The following is a 15,756-nucleotide window of genomic DNA, read 5'->3' on the forward strand; positions in this document are numbered from 1 at the left end:
GGGGGGGAGGAGAACCGGGAAGGGGGAGGCTGGGGAGGGAGCTTGCAAGGAAGAAGGGGAGAGATGCGGGGGGGGGGAAGGTCCGTGGTACAGCTGGCAGACAGGAGCCCCCTGGCAACGCCTTGCGTTCCCCCTGAAGCGGCAACCTTGCCAAAAAGCAACACATTCACACATTCACACTTTGTATGGGGACTTTCCAGCCTCTTCCTCCCCCCTCCCCTCCCCGTCCCAACCCTCCCCGTCCTCGGACACAACGGGGAACGCAATTCCCCATTGCTAAACGAGCCGTGCCTCCTTTATTCCCCTTTTCCACCCCGGTTGTTAAGCGAATCACACGGTCGTTAAGCAAATCCGGTCGTCGTCCCCCCCAATTGACCGGCCAGGAAGGTCACAGATGGCGGATTGTGTGACACGCAAACACACACCGGGATGTTGCAACCGTTGTTTAAAACGTATGCCGCTTGCCGACGGCACACACTTGCGACCGTGTGGATGCTGCAGCGGCCAGTGCTTTTTCAGTGCTGTTGCGACTTCGAAGGGTCATTCAGCAAACGGTCGTAAGTCAAGGACTGCCTGTACTCCAAGGGCTAATGGACTCTCCCACTGGGTGGGGGGGAGTGGCGGGGGGAGAGTCGTGTTCAGCCTTCGGAGAGCAATAAACCTTTCTCTGTAATTTTAAGGGGAAGGGAGACCTTCAGAAACTGCGGATGCTGCTTCTCGTGGTTACTGTTGATTGAATTTAATAGTAGTAACTCCACACTCCAGGCTCCTAGCAAGGAGGGTGGAATTGCAGGTAGTCCTTAACTAGAAGGGAGTGGGGTTGGTGGAGAAGAGGAGGAGGAAGAGGAGGAATTTGTCACCTAAGACAAATTCCTTGTGTGTCCAATGACACTTGGCCAATAAAGAATTCTATTCTATTCTATTCTATTCTATTCTATTCTATTCTATTCTATTCTACTCTACTCTACTCTACTCTACTCTACTCTACTCTACTCTACTCTACTCTACTCTACTCTACTCTACTCTATTTCTATTTCTATTTCTATTTCTATTTCTATTTCTATTCTGAGTTTGGTTGTTTTCTTGCAGACTTTTCATGACCCAACTAGGTAACATTATCAGTGCTAGAAGGGAGTGGGGTTTGTGGAGAAGGGGAGGAGGAGGAATTTGTCACCCTATTCTATTCTATTCTATTCTATTCTATTCTATTCTATTCTACTCTACTCTACTCTACTCTACTCCATTCCATTCCTATATTCTCTTCTCTTCTCTTCTCTTCTCTTCTCTTCTCTTCTCTTCTCTTCTCTTCTCTTCTCTTCTCTTCTCTTCTCTTCTCTTCTCTTCTCTTCTCTTCTGAGCTTGGTTGTGTTCTTACAGACGTTTCATGACCCAACTAGGTAACATTATCTGTGCTAGAAGGGGGTAGGGTTTGTTCTCTGTTTATATACAGGTAGTCCTTGGCTTACAACAGTTCCTTTAGTGACTGTTCGATATTACCAGGGCATCGACTAAAGTGACTTGTGGCCGTTTTTCACAATTGCGACCTCTGAGGCTTCCTCGCGATTCAAAATTCAGACGCTTGGCATCCGCTTCACATTTATGACCGTCGCAATGTCCCGGGGGTGGGGGGTGGTGTCATACGATCTCCCCTTTTGCAAGCAACGTCAATAAGGGGAGCCAGATTCGCTTAACAACGGGGCGACGACCTTATCGACGGCAACGGTTCGCTTAACGACGGTGGCAAGAAAGGTGGCAGAACGGGGCAAAAAAAAAACAACTTAAATGTCTCGCTTGACAACAGAAACTTGGGGCTCGGTGGCGGTCGTAAGTCGAGGATTGCCTGCACTGTGTTTCACAGAGCTGTCATGTCATTCCTCTTTTTTTTTAAAGGCTGTATTTATACATAGACACAGACAGACATATTAGGAGCAGCCAGAGCCCAGGGTGATGTTTCTGGGGAGAAGGAGAATTTTGCAAACGTCTTTGGTTGCAAAAATAAGCCCCAGAGGCCTAGAACTAAGATCACGCAAAGTATTAGTACCGCTTTAGTAGAGCCTTAGTAAGGCTACACCTGGAATGCCGCCTCCAGTTTTGGTCCCCACGTTGCAAAAAAAAAAAAACGTTGAGACTTTGGAAAAAGTGCAGAGAAGATGATCAAAGGGCCTGGAGAGTACAGTGGTCTAAGGCACCCTGTTATTAAGCTGGTTATTAAGACCAGCTGCCTGCAATTACTGCTGGTTCGAATCTCGCCAAGGCTCAAGGTTGACTCAGCCTTCCATCCTTTCTAAGGTAGGTAAATTGAGGACCCAGTTTGTGGGGGCAATAAGCTGACTTTGTATAAAATATACAAAAGAATGAAGGCTATTGCTTAACGCATTGTAAGCCGCCCCGAGTCTCCAGAGAAGGGCGGCATATAAATCAAATTTTTTTAAAAAAAAGAAAGAACGTTTGCAGGATTTCGATATGGCCAGTTTAGAGAAAATAAGAACTTAGGGTGACATGGTAGCAGTGTTCTAATGTTTGAGGAGCTGCCATAAAAAAGAGGGAGTCAAGCTATTCTCCAAAGCACCTGAAGGGCAGGATGAGAAACAATGGATGGAAACTAATCAAGGAGAGAAGCAACCTGGAATTAAGGAGAAACTTCCTAACAGGGAGGACAATTCACCAGTGGAACTGCTTGCCACCAGAAGTTGTGGGTGTTTTCATCACTTTTAAGAAGAGGCTGGACAGCCACCGGTCTGAAATGGTCTAGGGTCTCCTGCTTGAGCAGGGGGTTGGACTAGAAGACCTCCAAGGTCCCTTCCAACACTATCATTCTATGATCGAATTTCCTGATGATTAGAACAATTAACCTGTGGAACAGCTGGCCACCGGAAGTTGTGGGTGCTCCATCACTGGAGGTTTTTAAGAAGAGACTGGACAGCCGTTTCTCTGAAATGGGATAGGGGCAGTGATGGGTAACCTTTGTGGTGCTGAGTGCCCAAAGTGTCGGTGCACGAGTGCGAATGCCTGCGCATGTGCCCGGACCCCCAAAATGCAATGCGAGCATCCCCCCATGCATGCATTCCCCCCCCCTGCGCATGTGCCCCGTCCCCGGTGCCCCGTTTTGGCTTCCAGGTTGGTGCAGGAGGCCTTCCAGGCCCAAAATGGGGGCGAGGGGTGAGGACACGTGAACAGGGGTGGGTTCTACTTATCTTTACTACTGGTTCGCAACGGGATCACGCGCGAGCCTAGCTTCTGCACATGCACAGATTGCCAATGATGAAATCCAGGGCAGTGGGTGGGGCCTCCTATACTCTGACGTGAACCCCCCCCCCAAAATGCAATGTGAGCACCCCACACACATGTGCATCCCCCCATGCGCCCTGCCCTCTGCACATGCACCACAGAGACCCAAAGACCAGCTGGCCGGCGGGAGGCATGCATGCATGCGCGGTGGAGCTGGGCTGGGGCGACTGCTGGCGTGCCAGGCAACATGGCTCCGCGTGCCACTTTGGACACGCGTGCCATAGGTCCGCCGTCACAGCGGTTGGGATTCAGCCGGTTCGCAGCACTTCGGGAGAACCGGTTGTTAACTTTGTGAGCAGTTTTGGCAAAGTGGTTGTTGGAGGAAATCATTAGGGGAGAGAACCGGTTGTTAAAATGACTTGAATCCCACCACTGGTATAAGGTCTCCTGCTCGAGCAGGGGGTCAGACTAGAAGGCCTCCCGAGGTCCCTTCAGGCTCTTTTCTCTTCTATTCTTCTTTGCAACCACCGCAGCCATTTTGCATGACTCGGATGGGCCTCCCCAGGGCTGCCTTTTCAATTCTCTCCCCCCCCCACTCCTCCTCCTCCTCCCCCCCACCCGTGTTGTTTTGACAAGTGCCATTATGGAGCAATCCTCAATCTGTCTATTTTGTCACACCTCCACGCTTCCCTTTTCGTCAGGCAACGCGTTTATTCCCCGCTTTAATTTTATTTTTACCCGTCTTCGTAATTAGCCCAAAACCCCCCCCCCTTTTTTTTTTTGCTACTCTTTGAGTTACATTCTAATATTGATGTGGCGTTGCAGCCACCGAACAGGCGGCATAGCTCACATCCGCAGTCAGTCCTGGCGTTGGGTTTTTGCCGTTTTAATCCACGGGAGTTTTTAGTTTTAATCTCCTCTAATGTGCTTTAACGTAACCCTCTTTCTACGCATCTCGTAGAAGTAATCGGACGGAGGCGCTTAAATGAATAAGTACTTTGGCACAAAAGTGGATAATTTTTTTTTTTTGCTTTAATTTATATGCCGCCTTTCTCCGGAGACTCAGGGCGGCTTACAATGCGTTAAGCAATAGCCTTCATACTTTTATATATTTATACAAAGTCAGTTTATTGCCCCCACAATCCGGGTTCTCATTTCATCTACCTTAGAAAGGATGGAAGGCTGAGTCAACCTTGAGCCTGGCGAGATTCGAATTTGCAGTAATTGCAAGCAGCAGATGTTAATCTGTTAATAATTGGGTTGCTGGGTGTTTGTTTTTTTTAAAAAAACCTTTTTTTAAAAAAAATGGGAGTGGGAATGAAGCTATGCTTCATTTCCCAAGAGATTAACAGTAACGGAGTTGGAAGGGACTTTGGAGGTCATCTAATCCAACCCCGCTACTCATGCAGGAGAGCTGTCCTAGGGATTCGAACCGGCGAACTGCTGACCTTTCTGATCGACAAGCTCAGCGTCTTAGCCACTGAGCGACATCCGGTCTAGTAAAATAGGTGCAACAGAACACCTGAACCTCCTCACCTCCAGTGGGGTCCAGGGGAAAAGAAATCTCCAGTTGCAATTCTACCAGGCTTCAGGCTTTGCAGGGTGTGTGGAAAAAAACTTCTTGAGATCTTTTCCCGTCTTAAAATCGTAACAGTAACAGAGTCAGAAGGGATCTTGGAGGTCATCTAGTCCAACCCCCCCTGCTCACCCAGGAGCCCTGGACCAGGGATTTGAACCGCCGAGCTGCCGACTTTTCTGATCGACAAGCTCAGCGTCTTAGCCCCTGAGCCACCTAGTCAGGCATTGGAAAAGGATCAGGCAGTTGCATTTGATCCGCAGCCCAGTTCAGGGTTCTAAATTAAGCTCTTAAACAGAATAAGAGAGTTGGAAGGGAGCTTGGAGGTCATCTAGTCCAACCCCGTGCTCAGGCAGGAGACCTGATACCATTTCTGACCGATGGCAGTCCAGTCTCTTCTTGAAAGCTTCCAAGGATGAAGCTCCCACAACTTCTGAAGGCAACTTCTGTTCCATGGGTTGATTGCTTAGATATTACGGTTTTACAGATTATCAGAGTTGGAAGGGACCTTGGAGGTCATCTAGTCCAACCCCCCGCCCAAGTAGGAGATCCTACACCATTTCTCACAAATGGCAGTCCAGTCTCTTCTTGAAAGCTTCCAGGGATGAAGCTCCCAGAACTTCCGAAGGCAACTTCTGTTCCGTCGGTTGATTGCTCTCACTGTCAGAAAATTTCTCCTTATTTCTAGGTTGAATCTCTCCTTGGTCAGTTTCCATCCATTCTTCCTTGTCTGGCCTTTGGTGCTTTGGAAAATGGCTTGACCCCCTTCCTCCTCTCTGGGGCAGCCCCTCAAATATTGGAAGACTGCTCTCCTGTACTACCCTCCTGACTCCTGGTCTGCTGGAGATTACCTGTGGGTGCCCAGTCCCTTTGCTATTTACCCTTACCAGGCCAGTGTTCTTCCCTGAATATTTAGTTTCGTTCTTTTTTTTTTTTTTCAAGTGAAAAACTTGTGGGGACCGAAGATCTCCCAAGAAAATAACCGTCATTCAGAGTTGAAAGCAAAAGTCGGAATCTTTGGTTTTCAAAAAAGGCAGGTTCTGTTTTAAACATCAAAGGGAGTAAAATTCAATAAGGGCAGGTCAGCAATGAAAAAAATAACATTTTTCCTGGAAGCTCTGCTTTGCAGGCAGTCCTCGGCTTACGACCACAACTGAGGCCAAAATTTCTGTCGTTAAGTGAGACATTTCTTAAACCCCATTTTACAATCTTTCTTCCTCCGTTGTTAAGCGAATCCCTGCTGTTCTGAAGCTAGTGACACGGTTGTTAAGTGAAGTTACAGTAGTGGCCAAAATTGTGGAAATCTTTTGGGAAAAGTGTATTTTCTAAAACTAGCTAATAACACCGCTTCTTTTTTTTTTTGGAGTAATACCATAAAATTATGTTATCGATGGAAGGATAATTGAATCAAGAATGTAATGCAATAACTTTTATGAAGGATTTGCTATTAGAATAGCAGTTATGGTATAAAGAAGAAAAGTGAAACAGGTAGAAAAAAACAAGATATACAAAAATTGTCACCCTAGAAAAAACGAGATAGGCAAAAATGATCCCCATGTCAGTTAATCCTTAGTTGGGTAACCTTTAGCATGAATTATGGCCTTACAGTGTCTTCCCATGGAGGGAACCAAGTCTTTTAGTTCTGCAGCTGTTCTAATGTGAAACCAAGATTGAATGATGGCTTCTATTAACTGGGTTTTATTGCTGGGTCGCTTCTGACTAACAAGTTTCTTTAGTCAGCTCCATCAATTTTCAATTGGGTTCAGGTCTGGGCTATTCCCAAGCTATTCCAGGAGTGGAATAGGATTATCTTGAAACTCCAAAAAAAAAAAAAAAGTGGTGTTATTAGCCATCAAACCTCAAAAATACACTTTCCCCAACCATTCTAGATTAAATTGAAAAGGGAAACAAGAAGAGAGAGGGAAAGGAGTAGAGAGAGAGGAAGGAAGAAGAGAGGAAAGGAGAGGGAAAGATAGAAGAGAGGGAAAAGAGAGGGTATTAATGTTTTGATTTTAAAATGTTTTTATAATGTTTTTTTTTTTAAATGCATTGAAAGCCGCCCTGAGTCTCTGGAGAAAGGCGGCATATAAATTGAATGAATGAGTGAGTGAGTGAGTAAGTAAGTAAATAAATAAATAAAAGGAAAGGAAGAAAAGGAAGGGGAAAGAGGAGTAGGAGGGAGGGTTAGAAAGGGAGGAAGAAGAGAGGAGTGGGGGAAGGGAAGAAGAGGAAGAACAAAGGAAGGAGGAAGGAAGAGAAAGGGAGGAGGAGAGGAAAGTTGCGGTAAAATAAAGGAGGGTAATTAGTAAAAGAGCAGCCCCGCCTGCACAACTAACAATGAAAGTTAAAAGATAAGATGAATGGAAAATGATGGATAAAAGATTGTACGCTCAAATATGCTTATGTGAAATAAAAATAAAAAACTTTTGGGGAAAACAAAATACACTTTTCCCAAAAGGTTTCCACAATTTTGGCCACTACTGTAAGAGACACGGTTGTTCAGTATCCTTTTTAACGGGTCGTTGGAGGTTTTATCTGTGTCCTCGGGGTCACCTGAGTGGCGCGAATGGGTGTGGAGCCTTCTTGGGAAAGTTGAAAGGACTCTGTTGTAGACTGCAGATGGATGATGATGTCGTCGATCGATTGATTGATTGATGACGTTGGAGATTGGGAGATAGATGATGTCGATAGATGACGTTGCACCGCGCAGCTGACCTCCGAGGACACAAATAAACCTCCAGGTTTATCTAATGGCCCGCTAAAAGGATGCAAATGACCAGCTGTCTGCAAGGAGTATAAATCCAGGGGTGGGCTGCTGGGGATTCGCAAGGGTTTGGGAGAACCTCTAGTTAAGATTCTGTGCAGTTCGGAGAACCCCCAAATCCCACTCCCGGCTGGTCCTGCCCACCCCGTCCCTCCCAGGAGTCCCCACGCGGCCCATTTTGGATGCAGGTAAGTGCAGGGCACACACGGAGGCTTGGGGAGGGTGAAAAGCAGGACTACCGGAAGTTCCGGAAGTCCAGAAACAGGCCCATTTCCAATCTTCAAAAGGCCTCCAGAGCCTGGGGAGGCCGTTTTCACCCTCCTGGAGACTCAAGGAAAGCCTCCGGAGCCTGGGGAGGCCGTTTTCACCCTCCTGGAGACTCAAGGAAAGCCTCCAGAGCCTGGGGAGGCCGTTTTCACCCTCCTGGAGACTCAAGGAAAGCCTCCGGAGCCTGGGGAGGCCGTTTTCACCCTCCTGGAGACTCAAGGAAAGCCTCCGGAGCCTGGGGAGGCCTTTTTCACCCTCCTGGAGACTCAAGGAAAGCCTCCGGAGCCTGGGGAGGGCAAAACCGCCCCCCAGCCATGTTGCAGGAGGCTGACTAAGCCATGCCCACCAAGCAACCAGGCAGAGAACCCCTTGCTAAAAAAATTTATTTATTTATTTATTTATCAAATTTCTATACCGCCCTACTCCCGGAGGACTCAGAGCGGTGAACAGCCAAGATAAAATACAGATAATACAAACATTAAAAGTCCATTAAAATTATTAAATATTTTGGCCGAAAAACAAATTTAAAACACCCAATTTATAAAACAAATCAAACGATTTAAAAATTTTAAAAGGGAGAGTTAGGCTTTTGAAGCCCGCCCCTGTATCAATCCTTCCATTCCCCCGCCATCCAAGTCAGAGCGGGAGAAGCTCCTCGGATGAGAAGCAAAACGTCTTCAAAAGAAAAAAAAACAGAAAGTCTTGGGGGAAAAAAAGCCCCTTTGGGAACGCTACAAGCAGAAGTGAGAAGAGGACCGGGGGTGGGTGGGAGGGGAATGTAAAGCTGCCTCTTATTTTATGCTGTCTCTGGGGTGGGGGTCCATCCGCAGCCGACTCCCTGCCGGAGAGGCCCGTCCAAGTCTTTGTCATGCTAATTTGGACAGGCGTAGAGGGACATTAATGCATTGCGATGCCCGCTCTGGAATACTAATGCCAGCTTGGTGGGGTGGGGGTGGCGGGGAGCAGAGAGAAAAAATGTGAAATTTTCCAAGCCTGGCATCCTTCTCGCCATCATTCCTGGGAAGTTCTTTGTTGCTTTTGAACCTGGCAAAAATAATTCTGCTCGCTCTATACAAATAGCCCATAGCAGGATAGAGAAGAGAGAGAGAGAGGAAAAAAAAAAAGGGGGGGGGGGTAGCAGCTCTGCCAAAACCAAAAAACCCCTTAGAGAAAGTTTTTGTGGCCATTTAGACCTCACTGCTTCCTAAACCCCACAGTCTCTCCAACGAGCCCCGTTTCAATATTCCCACAGGGCTAAACTAGGTTAACAGAGTTGGAAGGGACCTTGTAGGTCATCTAGTCCAACCCCCACCCACCCATCCATCCCAGCTCAAGCAGGAGACCCTACACCATTTCTGACCAATGGCAGTCCAATCTCTTCTTGAAAGTCTCAAGGGATACTTAAATAAGGCGAAAATAAAGCTGCAGATTGGGAAGTCACCAAATTTGTCTATGGAGATTCTCAGTCCTCCAGGTCCTGGTTGTCCCAAAGGTGCTATTTTTTTCAAGAGGCAACTGGACTTTCTTGGTTTTTCTTTTGAAGACGTTTCGCTTCTCATCCCAGAAGCTTCTTCAGCTCTGATTTGGATGGTGGGGAATGGAAGGATTTATGCTTACTGCAGACAGCTGGTTCATTTGCATCCTTTTTAGAGGGCCGTTGAGGCCACTTGGAGGTTTAGCTATGCCCTCAGGGTCACCCGTGTGGTGCAAATGGGTGTGGAGCCTTCTTGGAACGGCTGAAAGGCCCGTGTTATAGACAGGAGATTGGTGGAGAAACAAAACAACCACTTCGCAAACGCATGGCACAACATAGGAGAACAAAACCATCAGGATTAGATGCGGCAGTCCATCTGCATTTAAAAGACAAAGGCCGCTCTTTTGAAGATGGCAAAGTCCACATTTTGGACAGAGAGGACCGCTGAAAGAGGGATCAAAATGGGTGGGGATTGAAAAATTTTAGTAACCGGTTCGTTGCCCGGTTGCTAAGTGGGTGTGGCCATGGGGGCATGGCCTACTTGGCCTCCTGCAGCATGGCCGGGGTGGGCCTTTTCACCCTCCCCAGGCTCAAGAGGCTTTCCTTGAGTCTCCAGGAGGGCGAAAACAGTCTCCCCCGGGCTCCGGAGGCTGGAAACGGGCCCGTTTCCAGACTTCAGGAACTTCTCGGAGGCCCGTTTCTCGCTCTCCAAGAGCTTCCATGCGGGCACTGCACTTACCTGACATCCAAAACGGGCCGCATGGAGACTCCTGGGAGGGGCAGGATGGGTTGGACAGGGTCAGCCAGTCCTTGCAACTACCGGTTCAGCGAACCAGATTAAAATTAACCTGAACCGGTCCGAACCAGCTGAATCCCACCCCTGGAAAGAGGCCATTATGTCAAAATTGAAGAGCCCTCTCTCGACAGAGGGAGAGGGCTACGAACATCATCTCTCTCCAGTCTACAACACGGGCCTTTCAGCAGTTTCAAGTGGCCTCAAACGACTCTTGGAGAGAGGGCTAACGGCCTTTGAAAATAATTTTTGCTTCTCATCCAAGAAGCATTTTTCGGTTCTGTTTCTTTTTTCCAAAGGGGGGGGGGCAGGAATTGCAGTTGCCTTTTTGGAAAAGCCACTTTGGAGACATTTGGTGTGTCACCCACCCATCCAGGGGGGGAATACTCCCGGTTCGGACCGAATTGGGCGATCCGGTAGCGATTGTGGCAGGTGGTTCGGAGAACCGGTAGCGATAGCGGCGCGAGGCTCCGGCACGACCTGGGTTTCGTTACTTCCTGGTTTTAACCAGGAAGCAATGTGTTTTTTACCCTCTGCGCATGCGCAGAGGGTCTGCGTGCGCATGTGACGCGCGCAGTGCAGGTGCGCTTCCGAAGCGGTCAGGAAGGTAAGTAGATTTCACCCCTGCACCCATCCAAAAATGAATCGGCAGATGAGACACGTTCTGAGAACTCAACGGGGGGGGGGATTTTCAAAGCCCCTGTGGGATACTCCAGCCTGCATCCCAAAATTTCCTTCTGTCTCTTGGATGGCTTTGTTGATTCAATGGGGCAGGTCCTGGGTAGAAGATCCCACCCTTCCTGGATCATCCACCTTTGCCGCCGCCCCCCCCCCCGCCCCCGGGGCATTTTCCAGACCGGTTCAACTGGAACTTCAGAAGTTGTGGGTGCTTCCTCACTGAGGGTTTATAAGAAAAGTCTGGGCAGCCATCTTTCTGAAAAGGTGTAGAGTCTCCGGCTGTTGTGGCCCACCAGCGGCCTGTGCAGATCGTGGCCGATCCCAACGCCGAGGAGACTGGTGTGGTGTCGCGCCAGCAGCCTGTGCAGCCGGCGCTCGAGTTGGATAGCAAGGAGGCTGAAGAGGATGTGGTGCCAGAGGCAGAGACTCAGCCTGGGCCTTCAGAACCTCCAGAGGCTCCTTCAAGTGAAGAGAGTGAAGTGGAGGAGCCTCTCCTCAATGCTCGAGCACGCAGGGCTGCCAATAGGCAGGAGTGGCTACTGAGGAGGAGGTCTCCTCGAGAGTAAGGCTTGGGGTTAATTGGCCACTCCCTTTAGCCTATTTAAGTTTGCACACAGATAGCAAACGTTGCTGGAAACAACGTTTGGTCCTACGCAGAGCATTTTGAGAGTGAGTTTTTTGTTACAACTTGGTTTCTGGGCTGATTGCCAACCCTTGTCGGACTTTGTTTAAACTCTGTAATTCATAGCAGGCTGATAAGGACATTGGTGGTTAAAGCCTGCATTTTGAAAGGGGTCTGTTTGTATTAAACGGAGTTTTTGGAGCTGTGTGTGTGTGGTACACTTCTTGGGACCCGTAGCTGGGGCAGAACACTGGCTTGAGCAGGGGGTTGGACTAGAAGATCTCCAAGCTCCCTTCCAATTATTATTCTGAGGAGGAGGAAAGAGAAGGAGTGCAGGGTCTCCTGCTTGATCAGGGGGTTGGACTAGAAGACCTCCAGGGTCCCTTCCAACCTATTATTCTGAGGAGGAGGAGAAGAAAGGAGGAGAAGGGGAGCATAGTCTCCTGTTTGAGCAGAGGGTTGGACTAGAAGACCTCCAGGGTCCCTTCCAACTGCATTATTCTGAGGAGGAGGAGGAGAAAAGGGTCTCTTGTTTGAGCAGGGGGTTGGACTAGAAGACCTCCAGGGTCCCTTCCAGCTCTATTCCAATTGATTGATCTTGATCAGAGCTAGGATCTCACAGGCAGGTGCAGGCGGGCGTCACATCGTGTGGACAGGAGTTCAGACCGGGAAGACGGACTGAGGACATCTGTCCATTTGTCCAGAAGCAGAGACAAATGGACAGGGGCCTGGTTGAAGGACCCCTGGAAGCCACTTTGCACTAGCCTGCTGTCAGGGTTCCGGATGGATGCCCTAATTAAATCATGAGCCTCGAGCCAAGCTTCAAAAGAAATCCAGTTATTTATTAGGAGCTTCATGTCCGCACGTTCCCAAGTGAAGCCAACTCTGACCCCATGTAATTTAGGCCCCAGTCATGACCCTGTTTCCCACCCTCCCTCCAGGACGTGTCATCAATCACATTTGCCAACGGAGCAATTTCGCGGGTTGTAGAGGTCACACCACTCCAGCTGCTGTAGGTAACCCTGGGAGACAGCCTTGAGAGAGATATGTCTGGAATGTGCTCCTGTATTTGGCTGCCGTACTGCTTCATCGGTTTCCCCTCCCCCTTCGCAAAGCATCCCAGGCCAGGGATGCTTTGCGAGTTGACACCCCTTTAGCCCAACCTATCTTACAAAGTTGTTGTGTTGGGGAAAAATGGGAGGAGGGCATCTTATATCATAGAAGGGAAGAAGTTGGGGTGGGGGATTTCAGTCCTAACCAAGAATTAGAAATTTGTGCCAGAGACTGAGAAGGGCAGATTTTTCTTTTAAAACAAACAAAAAAAGCCAATATTGGTGAATGTTGGGACTGGCAGGTTGGATGGGGGGGTGGTAGGTAGCCCTGTGGATTGCCCCCCCCCCGCTGACCGCCAGGCCTTTCTCTCCCTCTCTCCAGAATTCAGATGACCTGCTGGTGGCTTCGGCCGAGTGTCCCAGCGACGATGAGGACCTGGAGGAGTGTGAGCCGAGTACCGGTGGGTCTTTTTCCATCCTCTCTGCCCCGGGGCACCCTGAAGTCAGGAGGGGGAGGGACTGCCCCAGCCTTGCCCAAGCCCCAGGGATGAGTTGGGGGGGAGTCTCTCTGTGCAGAGACTCAAGCAGGTGACTTTTTTGAAAAATCCAGGACCCCCAGTTGCAGTTGGGCACTACATCTGCCTTCCTCCTCCTTCCTGCATTCTATTCTATTCTATTCTATTCTATTCTATTCTATTCTATTCTATTCTATTCTATTCTATTCTATTCTATTCTATTCTATTCTATTCTATTCTATTCTATTCCATTCCATTACCTTCCCTTCCCTTCTCTCCTCTCCTCTCTTCCCCTCTCCTCTCCTCTTCTCCTCTCTTCTCCTTCTATCCTCTTTCCCCTCACTCCTCTTCTCTCTTCTCCTTGCCTGGCCTCCTATCCCAGTGTTGGCAAACCTTTTCGGCACCAAGTGCCTAAACAGGAGCGGGCTTTGCAAGGTGCGCAAAGACGAGCAAGACCACCTCGCATGTGCACACCAGGGAGCTGCTCTTCCGGTTTCACCGGAACCTGGAAGTGCAACGGGCGACAGCTGGCATGCCCGGAGTGATGGCTCTGTGTGCCACTTCCAGCACATGTGCCATAGGTTCGCCATCACTGTCGTATCCCCTTTCCCTTCCCCTCTCTCCTCTCCTCTCCTCTCCTCTCCATCCCCTTTTCCTTCCCCTCTCTCCTCTCCTCTCCTCCTCTCCCCTTTCCCTTCCCCTCACTCCTCTCCTCTCCCCTTTTCCTTCCCCTCACTCCTCTCCTCTCGCCTCTCTGCTCCTCACCTCTCCTTCTATCCCCTTCCCCTCCTCTCCTCTTCCCTCTTGTCTTTAAACACACACAAAAATTCACGCACACGCACAAGACGTTCTTTTGATCGCTGCGGTTACATCACATACGCACAAAATCCAGGGTCCCCAAAATCAGCGGCCGTGTCGCTTTTAAAAAAAATCAAGCTCCTAGTCCTCAGCCTTTAAGCTCTATCGAGAAGTGGAAAAGGCGGGTAAAAACGCCAGTTAGCAGAACCCGTGTTAATCGTATTCTGCTTTTTATCTTTTATTTAAAAAAAAAAAAAAATCATTTCCGTCAACAATAGCTACGATAATAATGATGTTGCAATAGTAGCAAAGAAAGAAAGAAAGAAAGAAAGAAAGAAAGAAAGAAAGAAAGAAAGAAAGAAAGAAAGAAATAGATGGCTCCATCAATATTTAAAGATCAAAGAAGGCAGAAAACATCAAAAGCAAAAAGCATTAAAAGACCCAATGATAGATATATATATATATATTACAAAAGACACTGGCCTTACCTTTGAAACATAAAAGATCAAGCAGGAAAGATCTTGTGGCATAAAAGCATTCTCCGACATCACCTAAAAATAGAGCTGAAAGGAAGCTGGCAGGCATTTCTAGAGTGATAGAAACATAAAACGCCCAGCTTAAAAGGAACCCTGGAGGCCATCCGGTCCACCCCCTGCCCAGTATCAGGAGTTGAATCACTACTTTGAGGTGGGTGGCTGTATAAATTGAATAAATAAATAAATAAAACTACTCTCTGACGAGGCCTTCGGATGCTTGAAAAATGGGAACAGAGATTCACTTATCATGATTACCACAGTTCTAGCAGGCTTCACCCACACCAAACCAGGTTAATGGGGAGAATGGTGGTGCTTGCAGTGTGTGCCATGTGCCAACGAAAGAAATCTCACGTGGTTTAATTCAGTGGCCCAGTACAGAGGGCAAGGCAGGAGTACAGTAAAGTAAAATTAGTATAGAGTAGAGTAGAAATAGAATAGAATAATATAGAAAATAATATAGAATAGAGTAGACTAACATAGCATAGACAATAGAACAGAATTCAGAAGAGCAATAGCAGTAAGACTTATACAGCCCTCTCTAAGCGGTTTACAGAGTCAGCCTCTTGCCCCCAACAATAATCCCGGATCCTCATTTTACCCACCTCGGAAGGACGGAAGGCTGAGTCAACCTTGAGCCTGGTGAGATTTGAACTGCCAAATTGCGGATAGGATAGGATAGGATAGGATAGGATAGGATAGGATAGGATAGAATAGAATAGAATAGAATAGAATAGAATAGAATAGAATAGAATAGAATAGAATAGAATAGAATAGAATAGAATAGAGAAAATAATATAGAATGTAGGGTAGAATACAATAGAGTGTAGGGTAGAATAGAATAGAATTCAGAATAGAATAGAATAGAATAGAGTGTAGGGTAGAATAGAATAGAATAGAGAAAATAATATAGAGTATAGGGTAGATTACAATATAATTCGGAATAGAATAGAATAGAATGTAGGGTAGAATAGAATAAAATTCAGGATAGAATAGAATAGAATAGAATAGAATAGAATAGAATAGAATAGAATAGAGAAAATAATATAGAGTGTAGGGTAGATTACAATATAATTCAGAATAGGAATAGAATAGAATAGAATAGAATAGAATAGAATAGAATAGAATAGAATAGAATAGAATAGAATAGAATAGAATAGAGAAAATAATATAGAGTGTAGGGTACAATACAATATAATTCAGAATAGAATAGAATAGAATAGAAGAGTTGGAAGGGACCTTGGAGGTCTTCTAGTCCAACCCCCTGCTCAGGGAGGAGACCCTAGATCCGTGATCTCAAACCTAGACTCTTTCAGACAAACGGTTGTCCAAACCGACCGTCAAAACCTCCAGCGAGGGAGCAAGCCACAACTTCTGGAGGCAAAGCTGATTTAATTGTTCTCATTGTCGGGAAAATTTCAAGGAAAATCCCCCCCCCCAAACCCGGGTTCGCTCC

The 15,756-nt window shown here is 47.5% G+C and overlaps 1 protein-coding gene across 38 annotated transcripts in view; it reads left to right on the forward strand.

Annotated features, from left to right (window-relative positions):
• The window catches only part of NRXN2 (neurexin 2), a 493,176-nt gene that overhangs the window by 465,242 nt on the left and 12,178 nt on the right, over nucleotides 1-15,756 (forward strand). For all 38 annotated transcript variants that reach the window (XM_087881005.1, XM_087880976.1, XM_087880996.1 and 35 more), the window contains one exon: nucleotides 12,837-12,915. In XM_087881005.1, coding sequence (XP_087737131.1) covers nucleotides 12,837-12,915 — 79 coding nt within the window. The remainder of the gene's footprint in view (nucleotides 1-12,836; nucleotides 12,916-15,756) is intronic.

Source organism: Pantherophis guttatus, chromosome 18, assembly GCF_059756535.1.
Source record: "Pantherophis guttatus breed Tessera chromosome 18, ASM5975653v1, whole genome shotgun sequence".
Taxonomy (NCBI): domain Eukaryota; kingdom Metazoa; phylum Chordata; class Lepidosauria; order Squamata; family Colubridae; genus Pantherophis; species Pantherophis guttatus.